The 27826-nt window shown below is 36.9% G+C and overlaps 1 protein-coding gene across 1 annotated transcript in view; it reads left to right on the forward strand.

Annotated features, from left to right (window-relative positions):
• The window catches only part of LOC117409290 (alpha-mannosidase 2), a 116794-nt gene that overhangs the window by 38323 nt on the left and 50645 nt on the right, over positions 1-27826 (forward strand). The window contains exons 5-9 of the mRNA XM_058991670.1: positions 14208-14335; positions 14789-14962; positions 20871-21057; positions 22423-22600; positions 23348-23532. Coding sequence (XP_058847653.1) covers positions 14208-14335; positions 14789-14962; positions 20871-21057; positions 22423-22600; positions 23348-23532 — 852 coding nt within the window. The remainder of the gene's footprint in view (positions 1-14207; positions 14336-14788; positions 14963-20870; positions 21058-22422; positions 22601-23347; positions 23533-27826) is intronic.

Genomic DNA, 27826 nt, shown 5'->3' on the forward strand with positions numbered 1-27826 from the left:
AACAAATCAGTAAGCTACATTTGTATGTTTGTGGAGATGATTTAAGTGAAGTGACTGCACCTAAAAAGTAAGTTACATCTCTTTGTGCACTGTTTTACATAGGGATATCAACAGTACAATGACTTGCTGTTGCTTTACCTGGAGGTATTGTTGGTTGTAGGGAAATGTGATATAACAGATTGCGTTATAATACAAAAAAATCATGGCTGCTGGATTAAAGCATGCAGCTGAAAAATAGAATTAACAGATGATTAGTGCTGTGTGTGTTGATGGGCATGTTTTTCCCAATATAATTTCTTAACAGTAGGTTATGACATTTCAGGGTTTCACTTTTAAGCACCAATCCACATTCTTTATGCAATTTATGTTAATTTTAATTAAACCAAAGTTATGGAAAGTAATCACACTTTCAGTACATTGTATGTCTTTTTGCTACATTTCCCAGAATGTCACGGGAGCGAGCCAGGAGGAGCTCTAGGGTAACGAGGAACACCTGCCTGTGATTAGCAGGCAGGTATATAACCAGGGAGAAATGTTTGTTCAAGGCAATCTCCCGTCTGTGTGAAGAGAGAGGCTGTCATTTGTAAAAAGACTGGTGTGGTTTCCGAAAGATAGTGTGTAAACCTTTTTGTTTGTGTGTGTTTAAAAATTGTTTTGTTTAATTGGTAAATGGCAATTTACCAGATGATATGATATATGGTATATGGTTGTATGGTATATGGTTGTATCATCTAGGTTAACAGGTGAACATTTATATTAGTCAGCAGCAGAAGCCTAGTTTCTGTAGCATTATAAGAGCCGTATATGCCTGTACTGCACTGTGCAAAACTAATAATTCAAATGGGAATGTTGCAAGAAATGCCAAAATGTGCAGCACATGTCAAGCATCCCCATAAAATAATTTCTTTTGTATACCTTGTTTTATTGGTAACAATAATTACCTGACACATACAAGATTTATTGCCTTTGACATAAAACATGTTCTTTCTGAAGCTCTGCTAGGATTATCATATCATCTTCCATTTATTTATTTTAAACATTTTCAGCTGAGGAAATGAATTGAAATGAACAAGTTCATTTTCAAGTGTGCCTGAGGAAACATGGCCGGCAGAACTAAATCAGAACATTACATTACACTGATCCCAACATCAAGTAACAACATTAACACACAAATAGGTTTCTGATTACACTGTAGCAGACTTAACGACCGCAGGCCAGCTGGTGATTTAATGCTATCAGATAATATAATTGGAGAGCAAAATGTACTAATGTCGTGGCATAGTTTTTTTTGTTATTAGTTAGATAGAAACTTGACACATGAAAAGTACAGAGCTTGCTGTTGTAAATTGGGTTTTGGGGAATTGTTATTTTAAGGGTTGCTATATAACTAAAGACATCAAACGTAGCTGGTCTTTTATTGTTTTGTAAACTATAGATTTTTTCATGATCACGATCAAGTCACCTTTTTATTCCCGGAAATTGCAGTTTTCTTTGCACCAATCAGATAACCCTTCAAAAAACAGAAAAATAAATTAAATTTTCGGATTTAGTAGGGGGGAAAAAAAGGAACTCAAACAGGAAAGCCTTCTCAGTGTCATGTTTACTCAACCCCTGGACATTTCCTATTTTTCGCTAGTAACCTTTTGACAAATGGTAGAAATTAAAGTTTCTATTCTTCTGGGGTGAGAGTGTTCAGCTTTTTAACATTTCAGCTTTTTTGTTTCCACATACATCTGACCCTGGTGGTGAAATATTGCTGTTCCTTCTTTACTGTTGCTACTACAATAAGTGTTTGTTAAAGTAGTAAGATTTGTCTGTGCCTTATCAGCACTTCTTCAAGCCACCATCTTTGGTCCACTTGACAGAGAATGTAATGTGTTTATGTGTGGCACAATATGAACAATTTGGGAATGACACATGGGCTACTGTAGTCTACTGTTTGCTAATCCCTGCTACTGTTGTGCTGTGTTTGTCATATGAGAACTGCCTCATTATTTTTATTTGAACCCCTGTTTATGATTATAATTCTGTACCTTAACAATTTGTACTTACAATACTTTGACAAGAGTGAAAAAAAACACTGGCATTTTACAAAAAATCAGTAAGCTACACTTGTATGTTAATGGACATGATTTAAGTAAAGGGGCTGCTCAAAAAAAGTAAGTTACATGTGTTTTACATAAAAAGGACATCTACTAAAAATAAAAAAGACCTACAGACACGTATTCATGTGGATCCCTTGCTACAGAAGACCAGTATCCAGAAATACATTTCTTCACAGTTCTGTTACTGCATTATTTCCTGTTAAAATCTCCAACAGAAAACTCCACCTCAGAGCACCAAAGCTCATTTCACTTGAGCTGTATATGCTTCATTGGTTAATCTCAAATCCGTTCCTATCATATGGAAAATGAAGAGCCGCTACTTAGCCGTCGACTCTCATGTTTAAGTATTGTGAAAACCTAACCCTGTTTATAAGGTTGTAATAAACATAATTCGATTTGGTTTGTGTGCTCTTATTATTAGTGAATGCATACCAATAATAAAAGTGACATTTTTGCAAACAAAAAAAATGTCCAAATGTATGTTGAATTAGTATCATTGTGCATTATGTATAAAACCTCTATGTGTGTGTTTTATACTGAAGCTTCAAGTGAAGTATGGAAAGCAGACACACCACAGATGACTAATGACATTAATAACAAGTTGCATTTGAGCATTGCTGCCGGTTTCCATAGTATTTGTTTTGGCAACCAATAGGATGGCACTGGTGACAGTAATCTCTTTGAGAAGTAGGTAATATCCATTTAAGAATGTCATTAATTTAATTAAAGACATTAATCACCTAAATGAGGTGTGTAGCTGATCCTTTTCATCCAGCTGAAAGGCCCCTGAACTTTTAACTGCTGTTCATAATTTGTTAAGGTTAAGGTTTGGTTAATCATAGAAGATTTCATAAAAGTCTAAGAGTGCCTTTCTTGACCTTATTAAATGACCAGATTTCATCTATTCAAGTATTCATAGTGTAGTTGTTATAGACAGTATCTACTTTACGTTTGTGTTTGATACAACCATTTTAGCTTCAACTGAGTACCACAAAGTAAAAAACATTTTTTAGCATTTGCAGTTAACTGTATTTGATGTTTTTAGCGAGAAGTCTTTTGTAAAGGGGAAGCTGTATGCAGCGTTTATTTTACTATCCCTCCATCTAGCTGCTATAAGCAAAAAAATACTGTAGGAGGAAGATTGCATTACTTTCAGTGAGTGGGAGTACACAACTGTGATTTGAATAATATATCTTGAAAAAATAAAGGGAAAAAAATCAGTGATTGATGTCAACCATACTAAGAAACTGAGGTTGTGCCTTTTATATTGTTGTGCTGGATCTTGAACAGTGTAATTGCACCGCAGTGAATACACTTATGAAGACGCTGTCAAGTAAAATAAGTCAGCTTTTCAGGTAATAGCTGCATCAGTGTTATTGGCTGAAAATGTGTCTCCTTGGCTTTAGCCCTGAATTTAAAAAAAGGTTCATACGCTGACACAGTCATCAGGAGTGTAATATTTTAGGAGTGCAGGACAAACCCCCATGAGACAGAATTTGAAATGGCCGGTACTTATTTGATGATTATAGATTATTAGGGCTGTGTGGCGGAGTGTCCCGCCCCTTTGTTTATTATTGTTTTTGTATTATGATTTAGATTATATATGATGGTGAAAAGCCATGTTTTTGATTTATTGTTTGGCAAGGACGAGCGAGATGCCTTCGGCCATGGTATTGTTTTGTATTTATTATTATTTTAAATACCTTGTGAGGCTGCGTGACTGTCAGCTGCTGATTGTTTAACTAGCTGACAGTCACACAGACTTGGTAGACCCATGCAGAATGTGACCGAGGGATAATATAATAATTGATAGTTACTTAGTCCCTCGGTCACAAATTATAAAAGATCTGCCGTTTGGCTGCACTCGGTGAAGGGTTCAGGGTGGAGAACGAGTGTGGAGAGGAGGTATTAGTGTAACACAGTGAAATAACAATTGCTATACGTGCTGGTTAATAAACCAGCACGATACTTCTTGTTGTTTATTGTTTGTTTGTTTGGCCAACGTGCCCTTTTCTTTTGTGTAGTTTTGTTTAAATCTTTTGTTTATTATTTAATAAAATACTGAGCGCCGTAGCACCTCAGTTTCGCCCCGCTACTTCCTGAGTCTGTGTTTCTGGTCTGACGTCACCACTGCAAGCCATCCTGTTCACAGGCTAGGACTATATAAAGAAGGATAGGGCAGTCAATCACATGATGCAGTTTGGTACTCAATTGCAGGCGCCATTTGTGGAGCCCACTCAGTACTGAATACATTGCGGCGATGCTGTGTTGCAGCACCAGGATATACCGGTATTTATTTCAATAACAATACAAAATATTGTTAATATAAAGTGACTGACTGTTATTTATGTGAATTAATGCTTGATTATGTCAAGAAAGATTTTGCCAGGGCAAGCATGAATATGTTAAAAGCATGGCGAGTGCACTGTTAAAGTGCTCTATGGGCTCCAGAAATGGCTCCACTGTTTACTAACTCCGCCCACTTGTGACATCATTTTCCTATCCTTCTTTTATATAGTCCTAGTTCACAGGCTGCAACAAAGGGTACATTTTGACCTTCGAAGGTTCAAACCTTTCATGGTACTAATTTGCATAATTTACTGGTGGAGTCACCATAACTACTTGTTCATATTTGATTGAAAATCCTATTTTAAAGGTAATCCATATAAATGGAATAAAACATTCACATGTAGTTTAAAAATGTTATATAGAACAGTAATCATGTTTTTATAATTTAAATAAAAAAAAAAATACACATTGTTTTATATACACGTAATTGATGCTGTTTGCGATCTATACAGTACCAACTGCAACGGACTTAGGCAAAACAAAGCTTTATTTAAAAGTCACTGTAATAATAATACATCAGCAGTCGCTTGCTAAGTTTGCATTCAACTTTTATTTTGGTCGTCTGGGCATTTAACAAAAAAATCCCAAACAGCAGAGGAGTTTCGAGACATTTCTTTTAATACAGCTTACACTATACAACGCTTTGCTGTCGGGATGGCGAATGAAGAAAAATTAAAGGTTTGCCTGTGGAAAACACGAGCTGGAGGGACGAGGGGCGGATGGTGCTGAGTTGTCGAAATTAAAATCATTAGTGTTGGTGTATTTGTTTAAAACATATTCTACCATAGCACATCTCTTACACTATCTTGTACACTAGCAATTCAGTACACATTTTACTGAAGCACTACAACCGCATAGGTACCCCCCAACCAGTGCTTTGGATACTATACCCTGCTCCATACACAGCAGCTGTGCCATATAGAGCTGCTATGTATAAGGATTTGGTAATGGATTTTAATATAACTTTTGTTTACATAATATGCATTATATCGAATATGCATTATATCAAATTTTGCATGCGAGTGACATTTAATGTGTGATTTTATAGTATTCACACATTGTCAAACGGTTTCTGTTAACAGAAAAAAAAAAAAAAAAAAAAAAACATACAGTGCGTGAATGCCACCTGACAAGCCTTCGAAGGTTTAAAACTACCTTCAAAGGGCTCCCGAGTGGCGCATCCAGTAAAGGCGCTCCGCGTGGAGTGCAGGATGCGCCCTATAGTCTGGGCGTCGCCGGTTCGAGTCCAGGCTATTTTCTTTGCCGACTGTGGACAGGAGCTCCCAGGGGACGGCGCACAATTGGCAGAGCATCGTCCAGGGGGAGGGTGGGGGGGGGGGGGGGGTGTAGGTTGGCCAGGGTGTCCTCGGCTCACCGCGCACCAGCGACCCCTGTAGTCTGGCCGGGCGCCTGCGGGCTTGCCTGTAAGGTGCCCAGAGCTAAATGATTCTAGCACAGTTTTTTTTTTTTTTTTTGTTTTGTTTTTAACTGCAGCCTACTTACTACAGAATTAACATAAAACTGAACACACACTACAGAAATAATTTACATTTTTTAATTTACATAAAAAATTTGATGGGGTGCTTATTGCAGTTTTTTTAGATTTTCTTTTTTGTAGTCTTTTCCTTCCATTTTTGACATTCAGATTTGTGTTTCTTTTTATTTGGAGGTTCCAGAGGTCGGCAGGTCTCATTATTTTATGAATAATCCTCAGCCTTGCTTTTCCTTTATGAAATACTTTTGGAAAAATGATCTGATCCATCACCTTGAAAACAAAACGACTGTAAAAACGTTTTTGAAAAAAAAGCATTTGAATTTGTTCATGTTAGGGAAAAATACCAAATGCATTACCTGCTCATAATTATCAAGGTCTGCTTCAGATTAACCCTCATAAGGTAACCTGGGGTTCATTCGGACCCCACGGTGCTTTAGTATCAGTTATTATGTGGATCTAGTGACTTGATTTTTGTTTCCTTTTAGGTTGTTGTCAGGCACCCATCCTGTTACACTATGCAAAGTATAATTCTAGTCCAGGTAGCCTGGTTGAATTTCCCAAACTGTTTTAGGTTTGGGGTCCGTCTGTACCCCAGGCATAGTGTATCATGGGACATGAGCCTGCTCCTAAGTTTCTTTTGTTGCGTTCCAGTTTCAACATCATTTAAAAGTGCAGGTTTTGCGCTTTCCATTGATGTCAGGCATGCCTGTACGTGTACTTTCTAACACCCTCTCATTCAGTGCTGTGACGAGCAGCAAATCGGCAGGTGTGTTCAAGTGCCTGTAAAAAACAGAAAGAGCTAGGAACACAGAATAAGCTACAGCGTCCAGAATACAGTGGTGCTTACACTTGATAGGAGACAGCTGTGCGCATTGGCTGTATTATTCATTTTGCATAGCATAAAAAACACATTAAACCAAACTATGGCTAGAAGTAAAGGAAAAGCAATATAAAGTGTTCATATACACATTTTCATTCATTCATTTACTCCAGTTTTTAGTTTATATATTGTTTTATTGCTGGGGTCCAGTTGGACCCCAGGTTACCAGGAAAGTCAGTTTTGCTAGTAGATGTTTTCAAGAAGAACTTCAGTATTTCAGTGCTATTGTTTCAAAAATGAATAAATAATGAATCCAATGTTTTTGGACTGAATATGCCTAGCATTTATGTTGCCAACTAATTTCCTGGTCCTGAAAATGAGATGGCAAACACCCAAGAGACTAATTAACTGAAACAAAGACTTTTTTTGTCCATTTATTTTCCTCAGACCTATGTACGGTCTTTTCAATAGATTTTTATTATCAAGCCATCATGCTGATCTGCTGAAAAACTGAGAGGCTGACATTGGAGTCTTTGTAAAGTAAGCAGGTTTTCATTTCTTAAGGTAACAAGAAAACACACAAGCCACGAAATGACGTTGTAGACTCAAGGCTGTGTTAACATACGTCTCTCACATATATCTACTGTATAGTACTGGTTGCTATTAACCATTTATCACCATTTTAACAATGAGGAAGTGATAAAAGTGCATTTCATCACTCTGATAAAGTTAGCATTTCTGTGCTTGCCATAGAACAAAGAAATCACTAACAGATTAATTTTCATAGAGTAAGATACATTACTTACTTTTACTTACTTACTTAGGAATTTTTCAGAGTTTATTTTACATATATTAAAATAGGGATAAAATCGGTAAAGAAATAGTTTTTATTTCGTGTAAGTATTTCTATTTAGTTTTTGATTACTATGCCCAGCAATTGCCACAACAGTCAGACTTTGATTGGCCAGCATAATCAGGTGATAATGTGTTTGTGAAGTGACAGAGACATTTGAACGCTATTTGATCATCTGACGTCTAAACGACTGCTGTATCCTAGGATACAGTGTAGGGCTGCTTATTACAATATCGGAGTTAAACAGCATTTTAATCAAAATATTGCATATTTTCTAGAAAACAGTATCGGGAAAATATTGAATAATAGACAAAAATGGGGTATAAATAATCAAAAACCGATGTCCAGTTAAAAATAAATGCTGTAATTTTTCTGTAAAGTTTGGAATAAACCGGAAACGTGGAACACTAATTATAAGAGAAGGAATTCATTTTCGACATGTGAAAACAGACCACACTAAATAAGGTTGTCAAACATTGTCCATTTTGACATCACAAGCATGCCGATTAACTCATAAAAACTAAAAGTAAATATCTAATAAAAGCAAATATCAATGCTAAGCAGATTTTTATTTTTAAATATCATCTTTTCATTGTTGCATCCGATAGTCCTGTGCTGTCTGCTGTACAGTGTAAATATAGAGGCAGCTGTTGACTTCGCTGCAGAGCCATGAAACTTGGCTGCTGGAGACACCAAATAATGGGATGCACGAGACCATTGTCTGCCACCTCAAAGAAGGCTTGATGTACAGTTAAGTACAAGAGGACATATTGAAGGCAGTGTTTTCTTGTCAAGTTTTGACTGCAATTTAACAGAACCCCAGTCATTTTTAAATACTGTATTCAGAATTGACCATACTCACAATTGCATAATGGTGCGTACATCTTAGTAAATTAAAAACTAGATTGTAATTACTGCACATGTAGTTAATGGACCTTTTTCTAAGTTTCTCTTGGGTTTTTCTTTAGTAACAGTTTTATTATGCAGTTAGTGTATCTTTAGGTTATATACACATACGCAATGAGCTATAGTGAGTGTAAGATCCTTCCTCTTACAGAATTTAATTTAGTAGATGTACAATACTTTGAAGCAACTTGCTCCACTGATTGAGAACATGGGGTGGGGAGGGGGGGCTGAAATACCCTAAGCTTTTGACAGCATGTTGAAATAAAATGCACCATTTAAACAATTCTAAACATCACTACTGACCTACCTACAGTAAATGCCATTTTTGCAATACACTGTATAATTAATCAAATAACCCTGCTGTAACACAATTCCGTAATAAAACACCCTGTTAACTAATTGATAATACATAGTGTTAAAGTTACACCTGACATACAAATGTACACAATGCTGAAGTTATTTAACAGGTTTGATATCCATCTAAATGCACTGTATGTTTCACGGTGTGAACTTGTGGTTAACGTACTGTAATTGTGTTGTGAACTTTGTCAACCTTTGCTGTTTCTCATTTTTAATGGCACTATTATCATTGTCAGCTGTGACCAAAGCGTGTTTTCTCTTTGTGACTTTGACACTTTTACCTGTAAACAGCACTCTACAACAGCAAGTATGTTTAAACAGGACGGTACCTTTTTGTTTATTTTTTAAAGATGCCCCTTCGCTGAGGGTTAAGCAAGAGCAAAACAAACAAACAAACCAAAACCTAACTCCGTACTGGAGTGCTAACTAAATGTTAAGTCATAACCTGCCTATTGCTCAGACAGCTAGGCCGTTTACTGATCTAACAAAACAATGTACAATGAACACAGAAGAAATACATTTAATAGATACAATTCCAATATCTCACACCTTTTCAGTAGCCAACCCCTGCACCATAAGAGGCTCCATTATGACTCGGGTGTGCCTCATTAGAAAACTCAGTGTTTCGATACCTGACTCGTCTTATCACAGAGGCATTATGGGAAATGTAGTCCCATTACTCAGTTCACTTTCAAAGGTTACAAACTACACATTATTTGGGGTCCTATATACCTCCCCTCTGTAATTTTGACCCATACTTTATTACACAGCACTGTTTTACAGCAGAGAAACTTGAGAGGCAACCAGTTTACAGCATATCTTAACTTATTACACCTTATCTAGCTGAAACAACAGTGTGCCACAGTCATTCAATAAATCGAGAGGAGCAGCAGGAGCACAAGGCTTGTTGGAAGACTTGAATGTGAATCTTCCTACCCTGGAGGCTTTTATTTGAAATCACCAACAGGAAAGATTTACAAGCCAAGCATAAGCCTAGTCCTCTACTCTAACTCTCGCGTGGGTCACGTAACGGATATCCAGACTGGAGCTCATACAGTCTTCTGAGATCATTCAGTGAGATGGGTATACTGTACAATTGTACAGCTATGAAAGGAGCAAGGAACAGCTTCATGGCAGGAAGAATTTGTGGTTAAAGAAAGGGGCTTGTTACCAGGAGGTCCCCGGTTCAAATCCCACCTCACTGTGTGATCCTGAGCAAGTCACTTATCCTCCTTGTGCTCCGTCTTTCGGGTGAGACGTTATTGTAAGTGACTTTGCAGCTGATGCATAGTTCACACACCCTAGCCTCTGTAAGTCGCCTTGGATAAAGGCGTCTGCTAAATAAACAAATAATAATAAAGAACCTTGCACTTCCTTTTGAAAGTAGGACTTTTGTAATTAAATGCTTTTAAAGGTCCCTGCCAGGCAGAAAGAAAGACACAAGATCATTTGGATGCTGATCATAAAAGTTGTTAAAACGACATTTTATGACCTTGAGTGACACATATTCAGGGTTGTTGTGAAACATTGTTTATTCTCTTTTCACCTTCAGACATTCTCTTTGTAGGTTTTTAGAAACCTATTTTCAGAATACAAACGAAAAAAAAAAGACGACGTAATAGAGGTTGTACATTCAACACATTCTTGCACTAACAAGCACATGAATACAAAATCTAGTGAACAGTTTAAATGATGAAGTGTTATTGAGTTATTGAATCTTTTACTTCTTCTGAAAGATAATACAATTAACCTTGCCTTGTCTTGTTTAGCAAACAATACATTTTCCTCTACAATTGATTTGCTTTGACCTTTCTAAAAACGTTTTAGTTTTTTTGTAATCGGGCCAAACAGTATGCAGTAGCTGCTTTGCATAAGTATTCTGGGTCCATGAGCAATGGCTATGCAAATTAAAACTGATGCAGCTACATGGTAATATTCTTTCTCCTTGGTTGCAGGGATTGAACACAGTATTTATTTAACAGTATTTATTTAGTAGCTCCGTGGACTCATGCAATGTGGAAAAAAATAAAATAAAATAATTATTGGATATATCGAGAAAACTACAATACTTTTTTGGCATTTACTGCATATGACTGTCCAGCCATGTAGCTACAGTGGCTCTCAAAAGCATTCACCCTCCTTGGACTTTTCCACATTTTATTGTGTTACAACATGGAATCAAAATGGATTTAATTAGGAGTTTTTGCCACTGATCAACACAAAAAAAGTCCACAATGTCAAAGTGAAAAATAAAATCTACAAATTGTTCTAAATTAATTACAAATACAAAACAGAAAATAATTGATTGCATAAGTATTCACCCCCTTGAGTCAATATTTGGTAGAGGCACCTTTGGCCTTCAAGCTCCGTCAAGTTGGATGGGGACCTTTGGTGAACAGCAATTTTCAACTCTTTCCACATATTCTCAATTGGATTGAGGTCCGGGCTTTGACTGGGCCACTCCAGGACATTGAACTTTTTGTTTTTAAGCCACTCCAGTGTGGCTTTGGCTGTATGTTTGGGGTCATTGTCCTGCTGGAAGATGAATTTTCTCCCAAATCCCAGGTCTCTTGCAGACTTCAGCAGGTTTTCCTCCAGGATTTATCTGTACTTTGCTGCATCCATTTTCCCCTTTACACGAGCTTGCCAGGCCCTGACGCAGAGAAGCATCCCCATAGCATGATGCTGCCACCACCATGCTTCACGGTAGGGATGGTGTTCTCAGGATGATGTGCGGTGTTAGGCTTGCGCCAAACGTAGTGCTTTGCGTTGAGGCCAAAAAGCTCTATTTTGGTCTCATCAGACCATGGAATCTTCTTTTTGGTCTCAGAGTCTCCCACATGCCTTCTGGCAAACTCTAGCCGAGATGTGATGTGAGTTTTTTTCAACAATGGCTTTCTTTTTGCCACTCTCCCATAAAGGCCAGTTTTGTGAAGCACCTGGGCGATTGTTGCCGTATGCACAGTGTCTCCCAGCTCAGCTGTGGAAGACTGTAACTCCTTTAGAGTTGCCTTCTCGCCCGGATACTCAGTTTTTAAGGACAGCCTGTTTTAGACAGATTCACAGTTGTGCCATATTCTCTCCATTTCTTAATAATGGACTTTACTGTGCTCCGGGGGATATTCAATGCCTTGGAAATGTTCTTATACCCTACCCTGTCTTCATGATGTAGTTTTTTGTTAGGAAATGTACTAACCAACTGTGGGACCTCCCAGAGACAGGTGTATTTAACCTGAAATCATGTGAAATACCTTAATTGCACACAGGTGGACCATTCTACTAATCATGTGATTTCTAAAGACAATTGGTTGCACCAGAGCTTATTTAGGTGTGTCATAGCAAAGGGGGTGAAAACTTATGCAATCAATTATTTTCTGTTTTATATTTGTAATTAATTTAGAACAATTTGTAGATTTTATTTTTCACTTTGACATTATGGACTCTTTTTGTGTTGATCAGTGGCAAAAACTCCTAATTAAATCCATTTTGATTCCATGTTGTAACACAATAAAATGTGGAAAGGTCCAAGGAGGGTGAATACTTTTGAGAGCCACTGTATATAGTATTATGTCTTCATAATCAAACTGGACTTTAAGATCTTGTGCTACTAAAACATAGCACCGGCAGATTGTGTCTGCATGGTCTTTATATGCCCACCCATAAGTTGTTTTGCTCCATTATCATAGACATGCTTAGTAAGCCGCCACAACTGTTCAGGCCCTGTGGTGAACTGATAAATTAAGGTTTCAACGTATTTAAATATTAAGAAGTAGCAGTGTGCATTTGTTTTATGTAAACTTGAAACATTAAGTATTAGAAAAGGTAGTTACTGTATACTAGTAAGCCATCTGCATTGCAATTACTTGAATATGCAGTCTCTTTGGTGTTGCCCTGATCCACAGAATGATAATTATTCATTCTGAATTTTGTGATATTTAGTCAGTCAGTTACTTTAGGTCCAAAAACTAATTCTTAATTCTGATGGTAAAATCCATGGTACTGTATGTGGTCTTTGTTTTGTTTACACTGAAAGAAAGATTGTTTCTTATCTGTGCCAAATACACAAAAAATAGATTACCCCCCATGAGTGGCTCATTTCTATAAATATTGCTTTCAGCTATCAAAAAGCTTTATCCTTCCTGCAGCATAACCAAACCATCTCATTTCCCTCCTAACCCTTTAAGCATAGAAGAGCTCTGTATGTACATGCAGGGAATTGCCACATTGTGTTTCCATTATGTTGCTCATTTATTGAAACATATCATGTATTCCACATTGTAACCCTGTGTTGTTGAAAGACTAAAAACTGTGCAGTTGAGACCAATATAGCAAAAGGAAGTTCATCACAGGAAAGATTTATGAAGTTATTTTGTCAGCTGCAACCTCTTCAACAAAACAGATTACTCCTGTTACATGTTTTCACTCCAATGTTTAATGCGAATTAAAATAATTATTACTAAGCAGAGGTCATGTAAACGGTGTTCCAAGTCTTACCTATATACAGTGTATATATACATACATATATATACACACACACAATAGATGCCGGTTATTAGCAACCCTGATAAAGACAGCTTTCGGTTATTAACAACATTTTCCCAGGAACCAATCCCGTCCCATAGACTTTAATGTTAATGGAATTCTGATATTAGCAACACATATTTTTTGTGTGTGCTTTACTCATTGTAAGGACAATTGTAGTACATCGTTGTGTAGTACTATTTAAGCCTACTCCTTTTTGTTTGTTTGTTTGTTTGTTTGTTTGTTTGTTTGTTTGTTTTACACACACGTGAAGTAAACAGTTCTATGTTTGGGTATTTCGTGTTTCCCATGTTCATTTTTTTTAACACTGTAACATTTAGAACACATGTATTTCAGTGCCATATTTGTACAACTACAGTATATATCGTTGTTCCATATAAATACTTGAAAATGGGGGCTTTTCCCTTATTGGCAGTTTTCGGTTAATGACAACATTTTGCTGGGAACCCGAGAGGTTGTTAATAAGCGGCATCTACTGTATATATAAGGGTTACTGCGAATACTTTAAACCAGGGGTGCCCAATCCTGGTCCTGGAGGGCCGGTGTCCTCCTGGCTTTTGTTCCAACTGCCCTCTAAATTACTTAATTGGACCAATTAAGCACTTATTAGAAGCTTAATTGGTCCAATTAAGCAATTTAGTTTACAGTTGGAACAAAAACCAGGAGGGACACCTGCCCTCCAGGACCAGGATTGGGCACCCCTGCTTTAAACATTGTATCCACTGCTTTAATTGAACAGACAACCAACACTTTGTGAATCTGCCTTTGCTCCTGCAGGTTAATTGAACGTGGCCAGTTGGAAATTGCGACGGGTGGCTGGGTCATGACTGATGAAGCATCCTCACATTATTTTGCCATGATTGACCAGCTGTTGGAAGGACACCAGTGGCTGGAGAAAAATCTGGGTATGCTGGAAAAAATAAAGTTGGCAGACTTATTCTAAAAGCTTTTTCACTGGCATAGAAATGAATACATACATTTGAGGAGATCATATTTTAGTAGATTATTGTGGTAAAATAATTTACTGTACACATTATTACAGGTTTTAGTGTTACAGAGTTGCAGCCTTGTCCTGGCATTTACTGTATCAAGTGTGTTCTTGTTAAAATCACTTCAGTGGTCTAGCTTCAGACAGACTGTGTGACCTACAGCAAAGGTACAGGAATACAGTAGTTTATCTATAGCGTATTTGAGATATTAGCTTGTCCAGAATTAATTAAGCTTTATATAAGGTAAGGAAATGATGTTGAAACATTGGTTAGCTTTGTTTTATACTCCGTCCAGCACAGGGAAATTTAAGCTACAGTACCTTGAAATGGTTATTGTGAATTTGTTCTTTTTTCTTGCCTCATCTGTAGGAGTGAAACCAAAGACTGGCTGGGCAGTTGATCCTTTTGGGCATTCATCCACTATGGCCTACATTCTGAAACGCTCAGGCTTTTCCAGCATGCTTATCCAGAGAGTGCACTACTCAGTGAAGAAATACTTTGCCAGCCATAAGACACTAGAGTTTTTCTGGCGACAAAACTGGGGTAAGTGATCATTTTCTTTCCGATTTAAATTTTGATTCAGTTCCAAAGTTTGTTTCTTATGTTCCTTTGTTGCATTTAATATTTGTAGTTCATTAGACACAAAAAATGAGAACAAAAAATGTTCCATAATGCAAATAATGTATTTTTTTATTTTAATTTTGATCACTTTGGAATAGAGATATTAAATATTAAGCTGATATGCTAATACTTAGTGGTTTATATTAAAATAAACCATGATACCCTGTGGTGTGCAAGACAAGCTCAGAGACTCGCGTCTACCATCAAACGTACATTTTAAACAGTACAAAAAGTATAGCAGATGGCTTCACTTATTCTCTGTTTTACTTTATATGTTTCACAGTAGATTCACATATTTTGGCACTGTTCAGTAAGTATCGGTACAAAGAAAAAACATAATAGACCATAGTTTTTATTATATTTGAATATATGAATGCTTTTTTTTAACAGAAAGTAAGCATTAGAAAACTGAATATGCCTGTTTTGCTGGTGAACTTGAAATACAGTACAAGGTACTGAGTTGATTGTTGTAGTGTTCATTTCAATACTCAGTCTGCTATACTGTACATGAACAACGCATGTTGAGAATTAAAAACATAGGAAAGCTGTGAACATGCAGTACACATTGTGGTGTTCTCTATGCTCTCCTGCTTTATAATTCTGTAAACCAACTTACTTACATATAAACCTTCTAATCGCAAAGTGCTATAGTTAAATATATATATATATATAATATATAATATCTATATATATATTCTCCCCCAAGAAGTGCAGAAGATTCCTTTATTCAGTGCTGAAGATAAGATTACAGTCATGTTATGTTCTGCCCTTGCGGATTTGTGTGTGTGATTGACTATTCCATATTAATGTATTTAGAAATGTCTGGCTGTGTTCAATTTGAACAACACACAAATGCATAATTCTGTCTTGTCATTTTAAGCCTGAGTGCTTGCGTAAAGTACAGACGTGCATGATAAATAGTCGAGTTTCATTTGTTTGTGTTTAGGAGTTATAGTATGAGCAAAATAAATAGGATAGATGCATATTCATTACTCATGCATGCTTTGATTAGTAAAGAAACATTTCTGGATTCCTCATTAAAAGGGTTGATTTGGAGGTGTAAAACAGAAATCAGTTTTAAAAGATGAACACTTTTTTGTCTGCAGCTGCTAGGCAGTCATAGGAAAATAAATTGCTTATTTGTCCATTTCACTAACTATATACATTGTAGGTATGACATACACCCTTGGATAATTTTATGGCTGACCTTAAGAACATATGCAGCTGGTTTCACAGACCCCGATTAACATTAGCTATTCAATGTTACTTTAGGTAAGATCTGAGTCTGAGATTAGTGCTAATCAGGATCTGTGAAGCAACATGGATTTATAATAAATTGACAATTTTACTTAATTCATAGCTCATCTCCCTTCTGGTTGATCTAAAGCTCACTGCCATGATGCCTGTGCACTGCCCATCACATGTTTTTTGGTCAAAAAATATCATAGGAGCATCTGTATAAGATCTCAATGAACTATTATTCTGTCCAACACATCTCAGTTTCTCGGTAGGGTTTAGCGCTCTGGTTCATTTCTAGACATTCTTGTTGGAGTGTGTCTGAAAGATATCATGTGGGAAGAAACATGGCATGTTGCAAAAACGGTGGCTATGATTTGCCATCTGAGAATCTCAGACTAATGTTTTTATATTTCAGGATTTTTGATATTACTTAAAATAAAAAGTACTTCTAGATGATGCTTCATTTTGAGATGAGTCTGTTAAATCAAGAGCGGGATTGCATGTCAAACAGTATTTGACAGTTCAAGCAGTACTTCCACACATGTTAATGAATGATTTTGCAGTATGTATTTAATACCAGGAATCAATATATGGGGTTTGTTAAACAAAATGTTCAAAAGCAGCCTGCTGAGCAAATTCTGCCCTGTGTCCGAGGGCATGGTTGTGACCTATTATTACCAAGTGTAGCACTTACAGGTATATAAGTTATGTTCCTTAACAAACTTCAGTACCCGTTTCAGTTCCCTCCCTGTCCTTTATCATGTTTTAGTTCAACTTTCCATTTCTAGTAAGTCACCTCTTCTCCATGATGCTCCCTGTAGCAGGATGGCACCAGGGGCAGAAATATTAAACATGGTATTTGTTACACTAACCGAAAGCCGAGGATCTGAGCATACCAAAAATCTGTACTAAACCGCAGTTTTATAACCAGGACGACACTGATTCTGAGTCTTGCAGAACTTGCTGATGACTCAATTCTCACATCATTATCAACTAGCTATGCAGCTCAAACTATAAACTATTTTCAATCACATTTTTCAAAGATGAGCAAGGTGTTTCTTTTCAGTTGAGTATTTGGCCAAACTCGGCTAATCAAAGGTATGGCAGTGAAAATCATTAAAGCTGTGAGATGCAAGAATGAAGCCAATAGAATTGCCTACGGTACAGTGTTTACTTATTTTATTATTTGGTGGAGAAAGAAAGCTCTCTTATGTTACACATTTCTAATACATAATAAGATATTGATTGATGATAGAAAATACACCTATAATAAGTAGCAGTGCGAAAAATCCATACAGCTTTTCGACATACATAATACAGTATATCCAATTGCTGTGTATTCCTTGCGGTTCTGAATTTGCTGTGGTTGTTTTGTAGCAGTTCCTTTAGATTTTCAGTTCTATTATGCTGTTGTCCTGACAATGATTACATTTAATGCAAGCAAATACTTATTGCAGAGTAAATAACTTCAAATGCAATATTTTTTTTTCACTTTCTTTAACCTTTTCATTATCTCAAATATTGAGAATTTATCATTTTCTCAGTTTTAATTGATCTTTCAGCTCAGTACACTCCTGTTCTTGAATGCTAATCAGCAATTTGCTTTGATTTCCAGAAAGTCATGCTGGGATGTGACCTTTCAACTTGGTTGGCTCTCCCTGCTCTGCAGTATGTAGCTTAATGCAGTATTATAGTGCAGATGGAATTGAGAAAATCAAAGACACTGGCTAGTAACAATAGTTAGCAGTACTAAATGTAACAATGGGGGGGATTATTAAAATATGAATATGCACAACATTTGTTGTAGATTATTCCTTTTTAAACAAAGAGTAGCAGTGCATATTGTCTGGTAAGCATATTCTCGAATTGTAGAATAGGTCAAATCTATGATATGTTTAAATGTACTGGTATCCTACTTATTGGTATCTGTCTCTGTATTAGTGATTGCTTTGGAGAGATTTTCTTGGGTACTCTCTGTGGCTGGCAGTGAATAACTAAATGCATGTATGTATGTAAATTGAGTAAGCTTTCCATCCACCCTTGAATCTATCAGTGTACTAACTTCATGTACAACATGAAAGACATAGCACTTTCTTCCATTAAGCAGTCCTACTAGTGCAGTCCATACAGCTTCATCACCAGCAATCATACCTCTGCTAAGTTTCTGAAAGCAATATCAGTGCTCACATACCTCCAGAAGTAACTGTATATCCTTGAATCATCTTCATTTCCTCATAAAGCACATGATATATGGTAGGCATTTAGAATATTGGCATGTAGGCACTACTAAGCTGGAAGCAATATCCCCAAATGTAGAGGATTTGCTTTCAAATTGTAGCACAAAATTATTGCTGCAAATGGCTAGTTTAATATTACTGGGAGATCAAATTGAAATGAATGTTCTGCCTGCTGGTTTTCAGTTGGAAATTTTTTGGTGGAGTAATTTGAAATCATACTGGCTGAGCATAATGTCAGCATCCTTTGGCACTGAAGATATTCTTGTGGAAGCAGAAGTGAAATATATTGGTGTACTTCAACCTTTATAAATGCATAACATATTGGCTAAAGTTAATACAGCATGTTAAATTGTTTAAGACACACTATTTCAATAAGCATGTTATAAAAGGTGTTGGCAATTAATAACAATTTAGAAACAGGAGGCTTAATATTATGTCACAGTGGGATATTTTTCAATTTTGTGTTGCAAATGTATAATCCAGTATAATCATATTCACTGGTTTGTGTAGGCACAAAGTTTGCGTCACAACCTGTAGGGTATACAAATCAAGTGGTCTTGTAGAGCTCTGAAGAAAAGCTCTCATGACGCCAGATGGCATCTAGTGCCTTACCTTTCATATGCTTCAAATTCATGAGCTTGGGGGAATAATGCCTAACACAAAGACGGTGGCGTGAGCATTTCTTAACAGCATGAGTAATCTGAGGGGAGATATCTTAGTGTAGTGTGGAAGATCTTGAAGGAAATCATGAAATGATTAAAATGGGAATCCTAAAGTGGAAAAGGAATTTCAAATAAATCTGATTTTCCAAAGGTTATGTTTTTATGCTTGCTAGGATAAACACTTTGTTCACCAGGATAAATACTGACAGCTACATTTTGCAATGATTGAATCCTTTTTAAAATGTAGCTCATTCCAGTCATGAAGAGCTGCAAATGCACAAAAGCACCTTCCTTTTTCAGTTCTGATGTTTGGAATAGCATAACCTGGTGAACTGTGTGAATATTTGCATAATTCAAAGTTTGAAATGTTTTCAAATACCCTGGTGGGTGTGAAAGGGTAGCGTCACGGTCCGAGCTGTTATCCGGCAGGAATGAGACTCCGAGACAGGGAAGCTGCAGTGCAAGCGCTAGAGTGCATTTATTAACAACAAGACGCAAAGAAACAAAGGCACAAGGGCCAAAATAAAAACAGGTTCCTTGAAATCTAATAATAAGAGTAAGTCATGGGTTTCATTAACATACACTACAATAACATACCCTAAAAAATAACCTGCTTAATGTGAACTGCGTGCAATGTGAAAAACACTTAACGTGGCTTAATGTACCGAAATACAAAACAGATGCTTACCAACCTTGCAAGTATCAAGCTTAACACTATCATAATACTATCCTAAAATAAATCATACTTTTGTAATTAAACTGCGCAGATAAAAACGGGGAGAGTCGTGTTGATTGTGATGCAATGTTCTGGATTTGTTTATTTTGGCACTGGTGTTTTGTAATAAATTCAGATGACTGAAAAAAACAGCATTTTTTATCTTTTAATTTGAAAACATTTGTATGCTTTAAAAAAAAATAAAAAAAAAAAAAAGAAATCCCAATAGATGTCATAAATCGCGGTAAACATGACGAATAACTTCCTTTTGCACATTAAGCGCTTTTCACTTTACCAGGTTATTTTTAGGGCTTAACGTTATTATGTTAATGAAAACCACGATTTGTTTTATGATAGTATTGGGAAGTGTTAAGCCTGATAGTCGCAAAGTTTGTAAGCACTTGTTTTCCATTTAAGCACATTAAGCCACAGTAATCGTTTCAGGATGTCCCCATAAACATACACACAAATGGCTGGTTTCACAGACCCTGATTAGTACTAGTCCTGGACTACCCAATGTTAATTTAGGTAAGGTAAACCAAGGTCTATGAAACTAGTCAATAAAGTAAAAAAAATAAAAAAATTCAGAAACCAAAAAAGAAAAGGCAGCCGAAAAGATGTACGTCTTGGGTCTATATATAGAGGTATGTTATATTTATTGTACATATTGGTGTTTAATTATAGGTGAATTTTGTTATGCGCCCCACCACCCAATGTCCCACCTGTGAAGCGGCCCTTCTGGGAGCCCCTGGATTACACAAAGGTCTCTAATTGGATTCCAAGCCTTCAATCTTCAATAAACGTACAAAAACGAACCATTCATATCTGCGGTGATTTGTTGTTTGTTTTCCAAACTTGGTTTATTTGATTGCTGCCGCCTTCCTCTTCAGAACTTTTTATCTAGCAAAACACCATTTCTCTGGTAACTGGGAAGGTTTTTCTCATGACTCAATCCTTGTTTCCTGTTCTATGTACAGATCAGAGTTCCAGCACCGACATCCTGTGCCACATGATGCCCTTCTACAGCTATGATGTTCCTCACACTTGCGGTCCGGACCCGAAGATATGCTGTCAGTTTGACTTCAAAAGGCTTCCTGGAGGCAGGATCAACTGTCCCTGGAGGGTGCCGCCTGAGGCAATCCACGATGGAAACATCCAGCAGAGGTAACGATAAAAAAAGACCAGACGTCAAGGATATAACATTACCAAAACCACTTGGCAGCAGTCTTTTTAAATAGAGTGTGTGCTTGAATTAAGAACAATACAGCACTTCTGAACTTTATTATTACCTCTGGAAATCCTCTTTCTTACAGTGTATATATGCTTTGGAGCTCTTTTTCCTATGTAAAGGTCACAATACCTGTCATGGAAGTGCATGCCTACCTTATTCAGTTCATCCTTCTGGGAAGCAGAGGCAGAAGAATGATTATAGCTAAGTGCACTGTTAATACCGCCTCTGCCTTGTCCTGGTGTATACGAGCCAGCCTGGGAGCAAGCTACTGATTCTGATCTTCTTTAACCCTATAAAGACGAGGGGGGTCTTTTGAAGATAGATCAACTGAAATGTGCCACTCTGTTTGATGGGTGTTTGTAGCGCAGGCTAGCTTGCTGCCTAAAAGTGTATTCCTTCCAGAGGCTATCCAGACAGTGTTCACTCTGAAGTGCTGCTTGTTTCTCTGGCCTAACCTTAATGCTTTATTAATCAGTGAGCAGTGTTGCGTACAACTCCTATTAATCTCTTCTGATTGTACACCAGGAACCGATTTAACAGCTGGGTTGCCTGGGAGGTTGGGTATCTGGTGTGTGCCTGTCGCAGCCTTTGAGCCCACCATTGCAAAGCTATGGTAGTGGTGGGACTCAACTTTGTGACATGGTAATCACACATTATTCACAAAGGGCCTGCCTTAAACAAATTATCCCAGATGGTCAAGACTTTCTCAAACAACCAGCGAAAAAGAACTAAAAAAGCATTTACTAATATCAACTTCACAGGACATGTAATTACTGTATTCACACAATTGCATTTGGTTTTCCTTTTTTTTATTCAATTGAAAAATATACAGACTGACAGAAAAACGAGAATAAGAAAATACTTTAGTTCCCAAGGAGAATTATAGTTGGTGCCTGTGCATATATCTGCATAGACCAACGTGTCCATCAAGACAGTCTCCGAGGTGTTCGTGGAATGGCAACATTTGCAGAAAACCAGCACAAGAAGCACGACTCTGCTCAGAGGTAGCCCATGACTGATGAATCCTGCAGACATGTGCAATGTATTGTGACAAGCACCAGACATTGCAACAGTAACCCGTATCACAGAAACCTTCAACACTTCCACTCCAACAGCTCTCAGGACCAGCACATTGTGGGCTTCTGTAGCATGTCACTCGCTATTATTTCATCTGTCAGTGTACTTTGATGGCGTTTTAATGTGCAAACTAAATTGAAAAATGGAAAATACTTTTTAAAAAATAAACATTACTATTATGCCGTTGCAGAATCCTAATTGTCTACTTGTATCTCTCAAAGGGCACACATGATTTTGGATCAGTACAGAAAGAAGTCCAAGCTTTTCAAAACAAAAGTAGTTCTGGTTCCCCTGGGGGATGATTTCCGATACAACGAGGCTTCTGAGTGGGATCAGCAGTTCCAGAATTACCAGAAGTTGTTTGATTACATGAATTCTCATCCAGAATTGCATGTCAAGGTAAAATGTAGTTTCTTAGATTACAGAAGCACATAGTGTTAATTACTTTGTTGGTTGTCTGGCTCTAATGTATTTTTATGAAAGACAATACTGATGTCCCTTGTCCCTTGTCTCTTTGCATGCACTCAACCATCTCAAAGTGCCTTATAAAAGTTGCATGACTGTACATTGTGCTGTGATTACAGTAGACATAAAACCACGAACAGGAGCATGTTTATTTATTTATCTGACCAGGTAGAACCACTGTTTCTCATTTGCAGTGGTGACCTGGACTAGAATCTGGCTCGATGTAGTAGCAACACAATTGGCAAACTAGAAATATCTGAAAGGAATAAAAACATTTTAATGGTATAATATTTCAAGACACAACCTATTGGGAGCAAGTAAGTTATTGTTGTAACCAGTCTCTTGCTAGATTTATACTGTTAAAATTGTTTTATTCCTTTGCGACAATTCACCTAGGCCCTTTCCCTTGCATAAATATGACCTCCAATTGCCCATACAGTACACTTACAAAAGCACAATATGAAGTAACATTAAAAACTAAATTCTAATAATAAATGGGAGGGGGAGGGGGAGTAGGGTTGAACATTACCAGGACTACATTTACTATGCAACCTGACCTGATTATTTAATATCAAACTACATTTATTTAGAAGCTGTACATTTATTTTGACGTTTTCACAATGTAGACTGTGATGTGTTCATAGTAATCTTACTAAACGTTTGTGGCTTGTCTGTTCATAGGCTCAGTTTGGGACCATATCTGATTACTTTGATGCACTTAACAAAGCTGCTGGCCCTTTATTGTTTCCAAATGTAAGTGGGGACTTCTTCACCTATGCTGACAGAGATGACCATTACTGGAGTGGATACTTCACTTCACGTCCTTTCTACAAGAGACTAGACAGAGTCTTAGAATCACATCTGAGGTAAGAGAAACACTGGGTACAGGTGCTCTTGTTTTCTACATTAAAATACATAGAGTGTACTCCAGGAATACAGTATTTAAACCTAAATTAAGGGACCCTGTAAGGCTCATCTAGTAAAAGCATGGCCAAGTTGTGTACAGGGTGAAACATACAGTCATGGGAGAGCAGGTTCTCATCCTGGCTTTGCAAAGTCACTCTCATGATAGGGAGGCAAAACCTGCATGGATTGTTTCTCCTCATCTCACTACAGCAGACCCTCCTGGCCAGGCGCCTGGTGAACTCAAGCGGACACCTGCAGGGCTGGCCTTCGTCCTCCGAAGGCTGGCAGCTAGCCCTGGCAACATCTGTTCTTGAGTTCCTGGGTGCAAATTAAACAGTTGATTCTGGGGAATTACATTACTTAGAATCTCATCATAATTTTGGAACAGTGCAATTTGCCATGTCATTCTTGCTGGATTTGAATGGTACAAGATAGATTCCAAAGTGAAATCCAGTAAAAAACTTCTACTAAAATTAATTCTGGAATAGTATAATCTACATGTTGCAGAGGACATCCTATGTATAATTTGGGAAAATCCTATTACATATTATGTGAAATGGCAGAAAATATTAGACTGGTAAAGCTGTTTATAGATATTTTTTTCTGTTTTGTAAAATATGTGAAGTGCAGCCTGTAAAATCAGATATATGTTTGGAAAGTAATCTTTCCTCTAAATGTATTCATCATTTTACCAAGGCTTGGCTGTCACTTTATCTAGGCTGATCCGTCAACCTGTCAATGTGATCTTATGGCTCAATCTGCATTTAGAAATGCGTCTGATTATCAGCTTTCAAAACAGTTGGCCCATTGTCCCGTAATACACTTTGTTGTATCTGGACAGGTCAGCAGTTTGTCATTTTTGTTGTTTTTATATTAAACCTGTTGAGGAGCAGTGGTCTTTACTTGGATCGTTTTATCAGAAGACACATGGATCTCTCTTGAGGAGTTCCCTTTTTTGCTCTAATTAAAGTATAGTTTCTCGTTTCATTACTTTTCTACCTGTCCATACGCAGCTGGTCTTCCTGCTACCTGACAGCTGAACTGGAGGCACTGGATAATGTGTTGTGTTAATACTGGTCATTATCTATGACTTGAAACACTCGTAAATCATAATATTTGTGTAAAAATGAAGACACCTTTGACATTGAAAAATACACCTAATACAGTTGCTTTACTTTTACTTCAAACTGGTCATTCACATATTGTTGAATACATAAGCTACATCTGCTACTAAACTATTTATCAGTATCACAAAAACCTGTAATAACGCATGATGACGCTTCATTGTGTGATTACTCTTGGTGACTGCTCCATGTAGTAATCAGTGAGTCTGTGCAATCATTTGGATTCATTATTATTATTATTATTTATTTCTTAGCAGACGCCCTTATCCAGGGCGACTTACAATTGTTACAAGATATCACATTATACAGATAACACATTATTTTTACATACAATTACCCATTTATACAGTTGGGTTTTTACTGGAGCAATCTAGGTAAAGTACCTTGCTCAAGGGTACAACAGCAGTGTCCCCCACTGGGGATTGAACCCACAACCCTCCGGTCAAGAGTCCCGAGCCCTAACCACTACTCCACACTGCTGCCCTTCATGCACCTTAAACGAGTGATTGGGTTATGTATGGAAGGAGTAAGATGGGCTTATAAAGGTTTAGTTTTTGACATAAAAATACAGTATATTGCAGTGAAAAATCTTGAGTCACAGCAGTGCAGCTGTACTTTTGAGAAATGTAAGTAACCTTGAAGGGGAGACTAAGAAAAAGCACAGTGGCATGAATTGAATCACTGCTAACTTGTTATGTAAACTTGGCATCAATATGAGAAGTTGAAAGGTAAGGCTGTCATTTGTTCACCTGTTTATGCACAAGCCATTCATACATTATTGGATTACATACACACTATAAAGACTGCACAAATTACAAGACTATTTATTTATTTTTCTATGTGCAAAAATGATTGGCAAAAAACATTGAAAATCATAAACAATGTGTGTGTGCACTGTGTCTTCTTTCTTTGGTACTGAATTCTGAATTGTAATGCTGAATAGTACTAATAATGGCTTAGTAATTATAAAGCAGAGTACATTTTAAAATGTGTTTTTTTATACATATAATATGAAAATTGCACTGGCAGGGTGATGTTGTCAACCTTGAAAATCCTGGTAATCATCTTTTCATCTTTCAAAGCCACACGGCTTGATTGTGTATTTGCTCCAATGTGCTTTACATTTTCGTTTTTCAAGGCTGTTTCATCAAGTCGATGGAACAATGTGAAACAAATGGATACAAATTGACATTTAGATCACCTCTAAAAAAATAGCTCTGTTTAAAAATAGTTTATATGAATTTGTTGCAAAATGATTCTAGTCAGATTGCTTAATTTACCGGTACATCCTGTTATTTTCCTTGTCATTTTGTTAAAGCTTTTCTAAGCCACTAATTTCCTTTTGCATGCAATTACAGTGCTTATCAGCCTGGTGTTCTTGAAAGACAAAGTCTCATTGAGAACCAGCTTAAAAGGCCTTTGGTTAGGCACAAAGTTCTAGTATGTGGTGATTCATCTAGCGGTTTATTTTAAGGGGAAGTGCAGCTGTGGCCAAACGATTAAAATAAATGGATGCTTCTCAGTAAAAAAAAAACCAAAAAAACTAGTATCCGATACTTTTGAGGTTCTCTTTTTCCTGAATAACACATTATTAATTACACTCAAACATTTTTTTAAATACCTGATGAGAATTGGTTGAACTGTATTGATTTATGTAAAGTAACCAACTCGTAAAAGGGCTCATTAGAGACAAACGGACAAGATTTGTAAAGTGCCCCCTTGTAAAGTGCTTTTTTTTATGTTGCAGACAGAAATGTAGCTTGATAGTGTTGGTCTGTCAAACTTAACATTCACCGCTAGAGTTAACAGAGCTTTTATTTTTTTTTTATATGTGTGTGTCCTGGAATTTTCCTCATTGCATCCCTAGCAAAACTGCTTCTTGGTTACAATATATAACATATATGATGCCCTGATAAACTCTCTTAATATAAGTAAACTACACAGGGTTCCCTATAATTCTTAGCTGCCACCAAACCTGTACCCACATATTGTCAATACTGTACAACATAACTCAAGTGTATGGAGCCTTTTATTGCCTTCTGGCTTTCTTGGTTAAATATAAAATTATTAGAGCCGAGTAAGTCAATTATATTTTATTGAGAAAATCCTGAAGCATAACTAATTTAACCATTTCCAATTACTATGCTAATTTTGCACAACATACAAAGAGCAGACTGCAGATGGGCTTTTGCAAAGCCCGTCTTCTTTAAGTTTAGTTAGACCATACCAGTCGATTTGTTTTTCCTGACCTTAGGGGCCCTTCAAACTGGAAATAAAGTGTGCATAATCTATAAACATACAATAAAAACTAGGTCATATTTAAATGTAAGAATTGGCAGAGGGTGACTCATACCTGCTCTTCTTTTCTCTAGAGGGGTGGCATCGTATGACTAATATTTTCTCTGAATATGTTTCTACTGGTTGCACTTGCCTGAAGAAAAATACTTAAAAATATGCCTGGAGATGTATTATATTGAGAAAATAATGTTATATTATATATATATATATATATATATATATATATATATATATATATATATATATATATATATATATACACACACACACACACCATTGTGTTTGAAATAAATGACACAACCTTCATACAGCTCTGGAAAAAATTAAGAGACCACTGCAAAATTATCAGTTTCTCTGGTTTTACTATTTATAGGTATGTGTTTGGGTAAAATGAACATTTTTGTTTTATTCTATAAACTACTGACAACATTTCTCCCAAATTCCAAATAAAAATATTGTCATTTAGAGCATTTATTTGCAGAAAATGACAACTGGTCAAAATAACAAAAAAGATGCAGTGTTGTCAGACCTCGAATAATGCAAAGAAAATAAGTTCATATTCATTTTTAAACAACACAATACTAATGTTTTAACTTAGGAAGAGTTCAGAAATCAATATTTGGTGGAATAACCCTGATTTTCAAGCACAGCTTTCATGCGTCTTGGCATGCTCTCCACCAGTCTTTCACATTGATGTTGGGTGACTTTCTGCCACTCCTGGCGCAAAAATTCAAGCAGCTCAGCTTTGTTTGATGGCTTGTGACCATCCATCTTCCTCTTGATCACATTCCAGAGGTTTTCAATGGGGTTCAGGTCTGGAGATTGGGCTGGC

Source organism: Acipenser ruthenus, chromosome 2 (assembly GCF_902713425.1).
Source record: "Acipenser ruthenus chromosome 2, fAciRut3.2 maternal haplotype, whole genome shotgun sequence".
Taxonomy (NCBI): Eukaryota; Metazoa; Chordata; class Actinopteri; order Acipenseriformes; family Acipenseridae; genus Acipenser; species Acipenser ruthenus.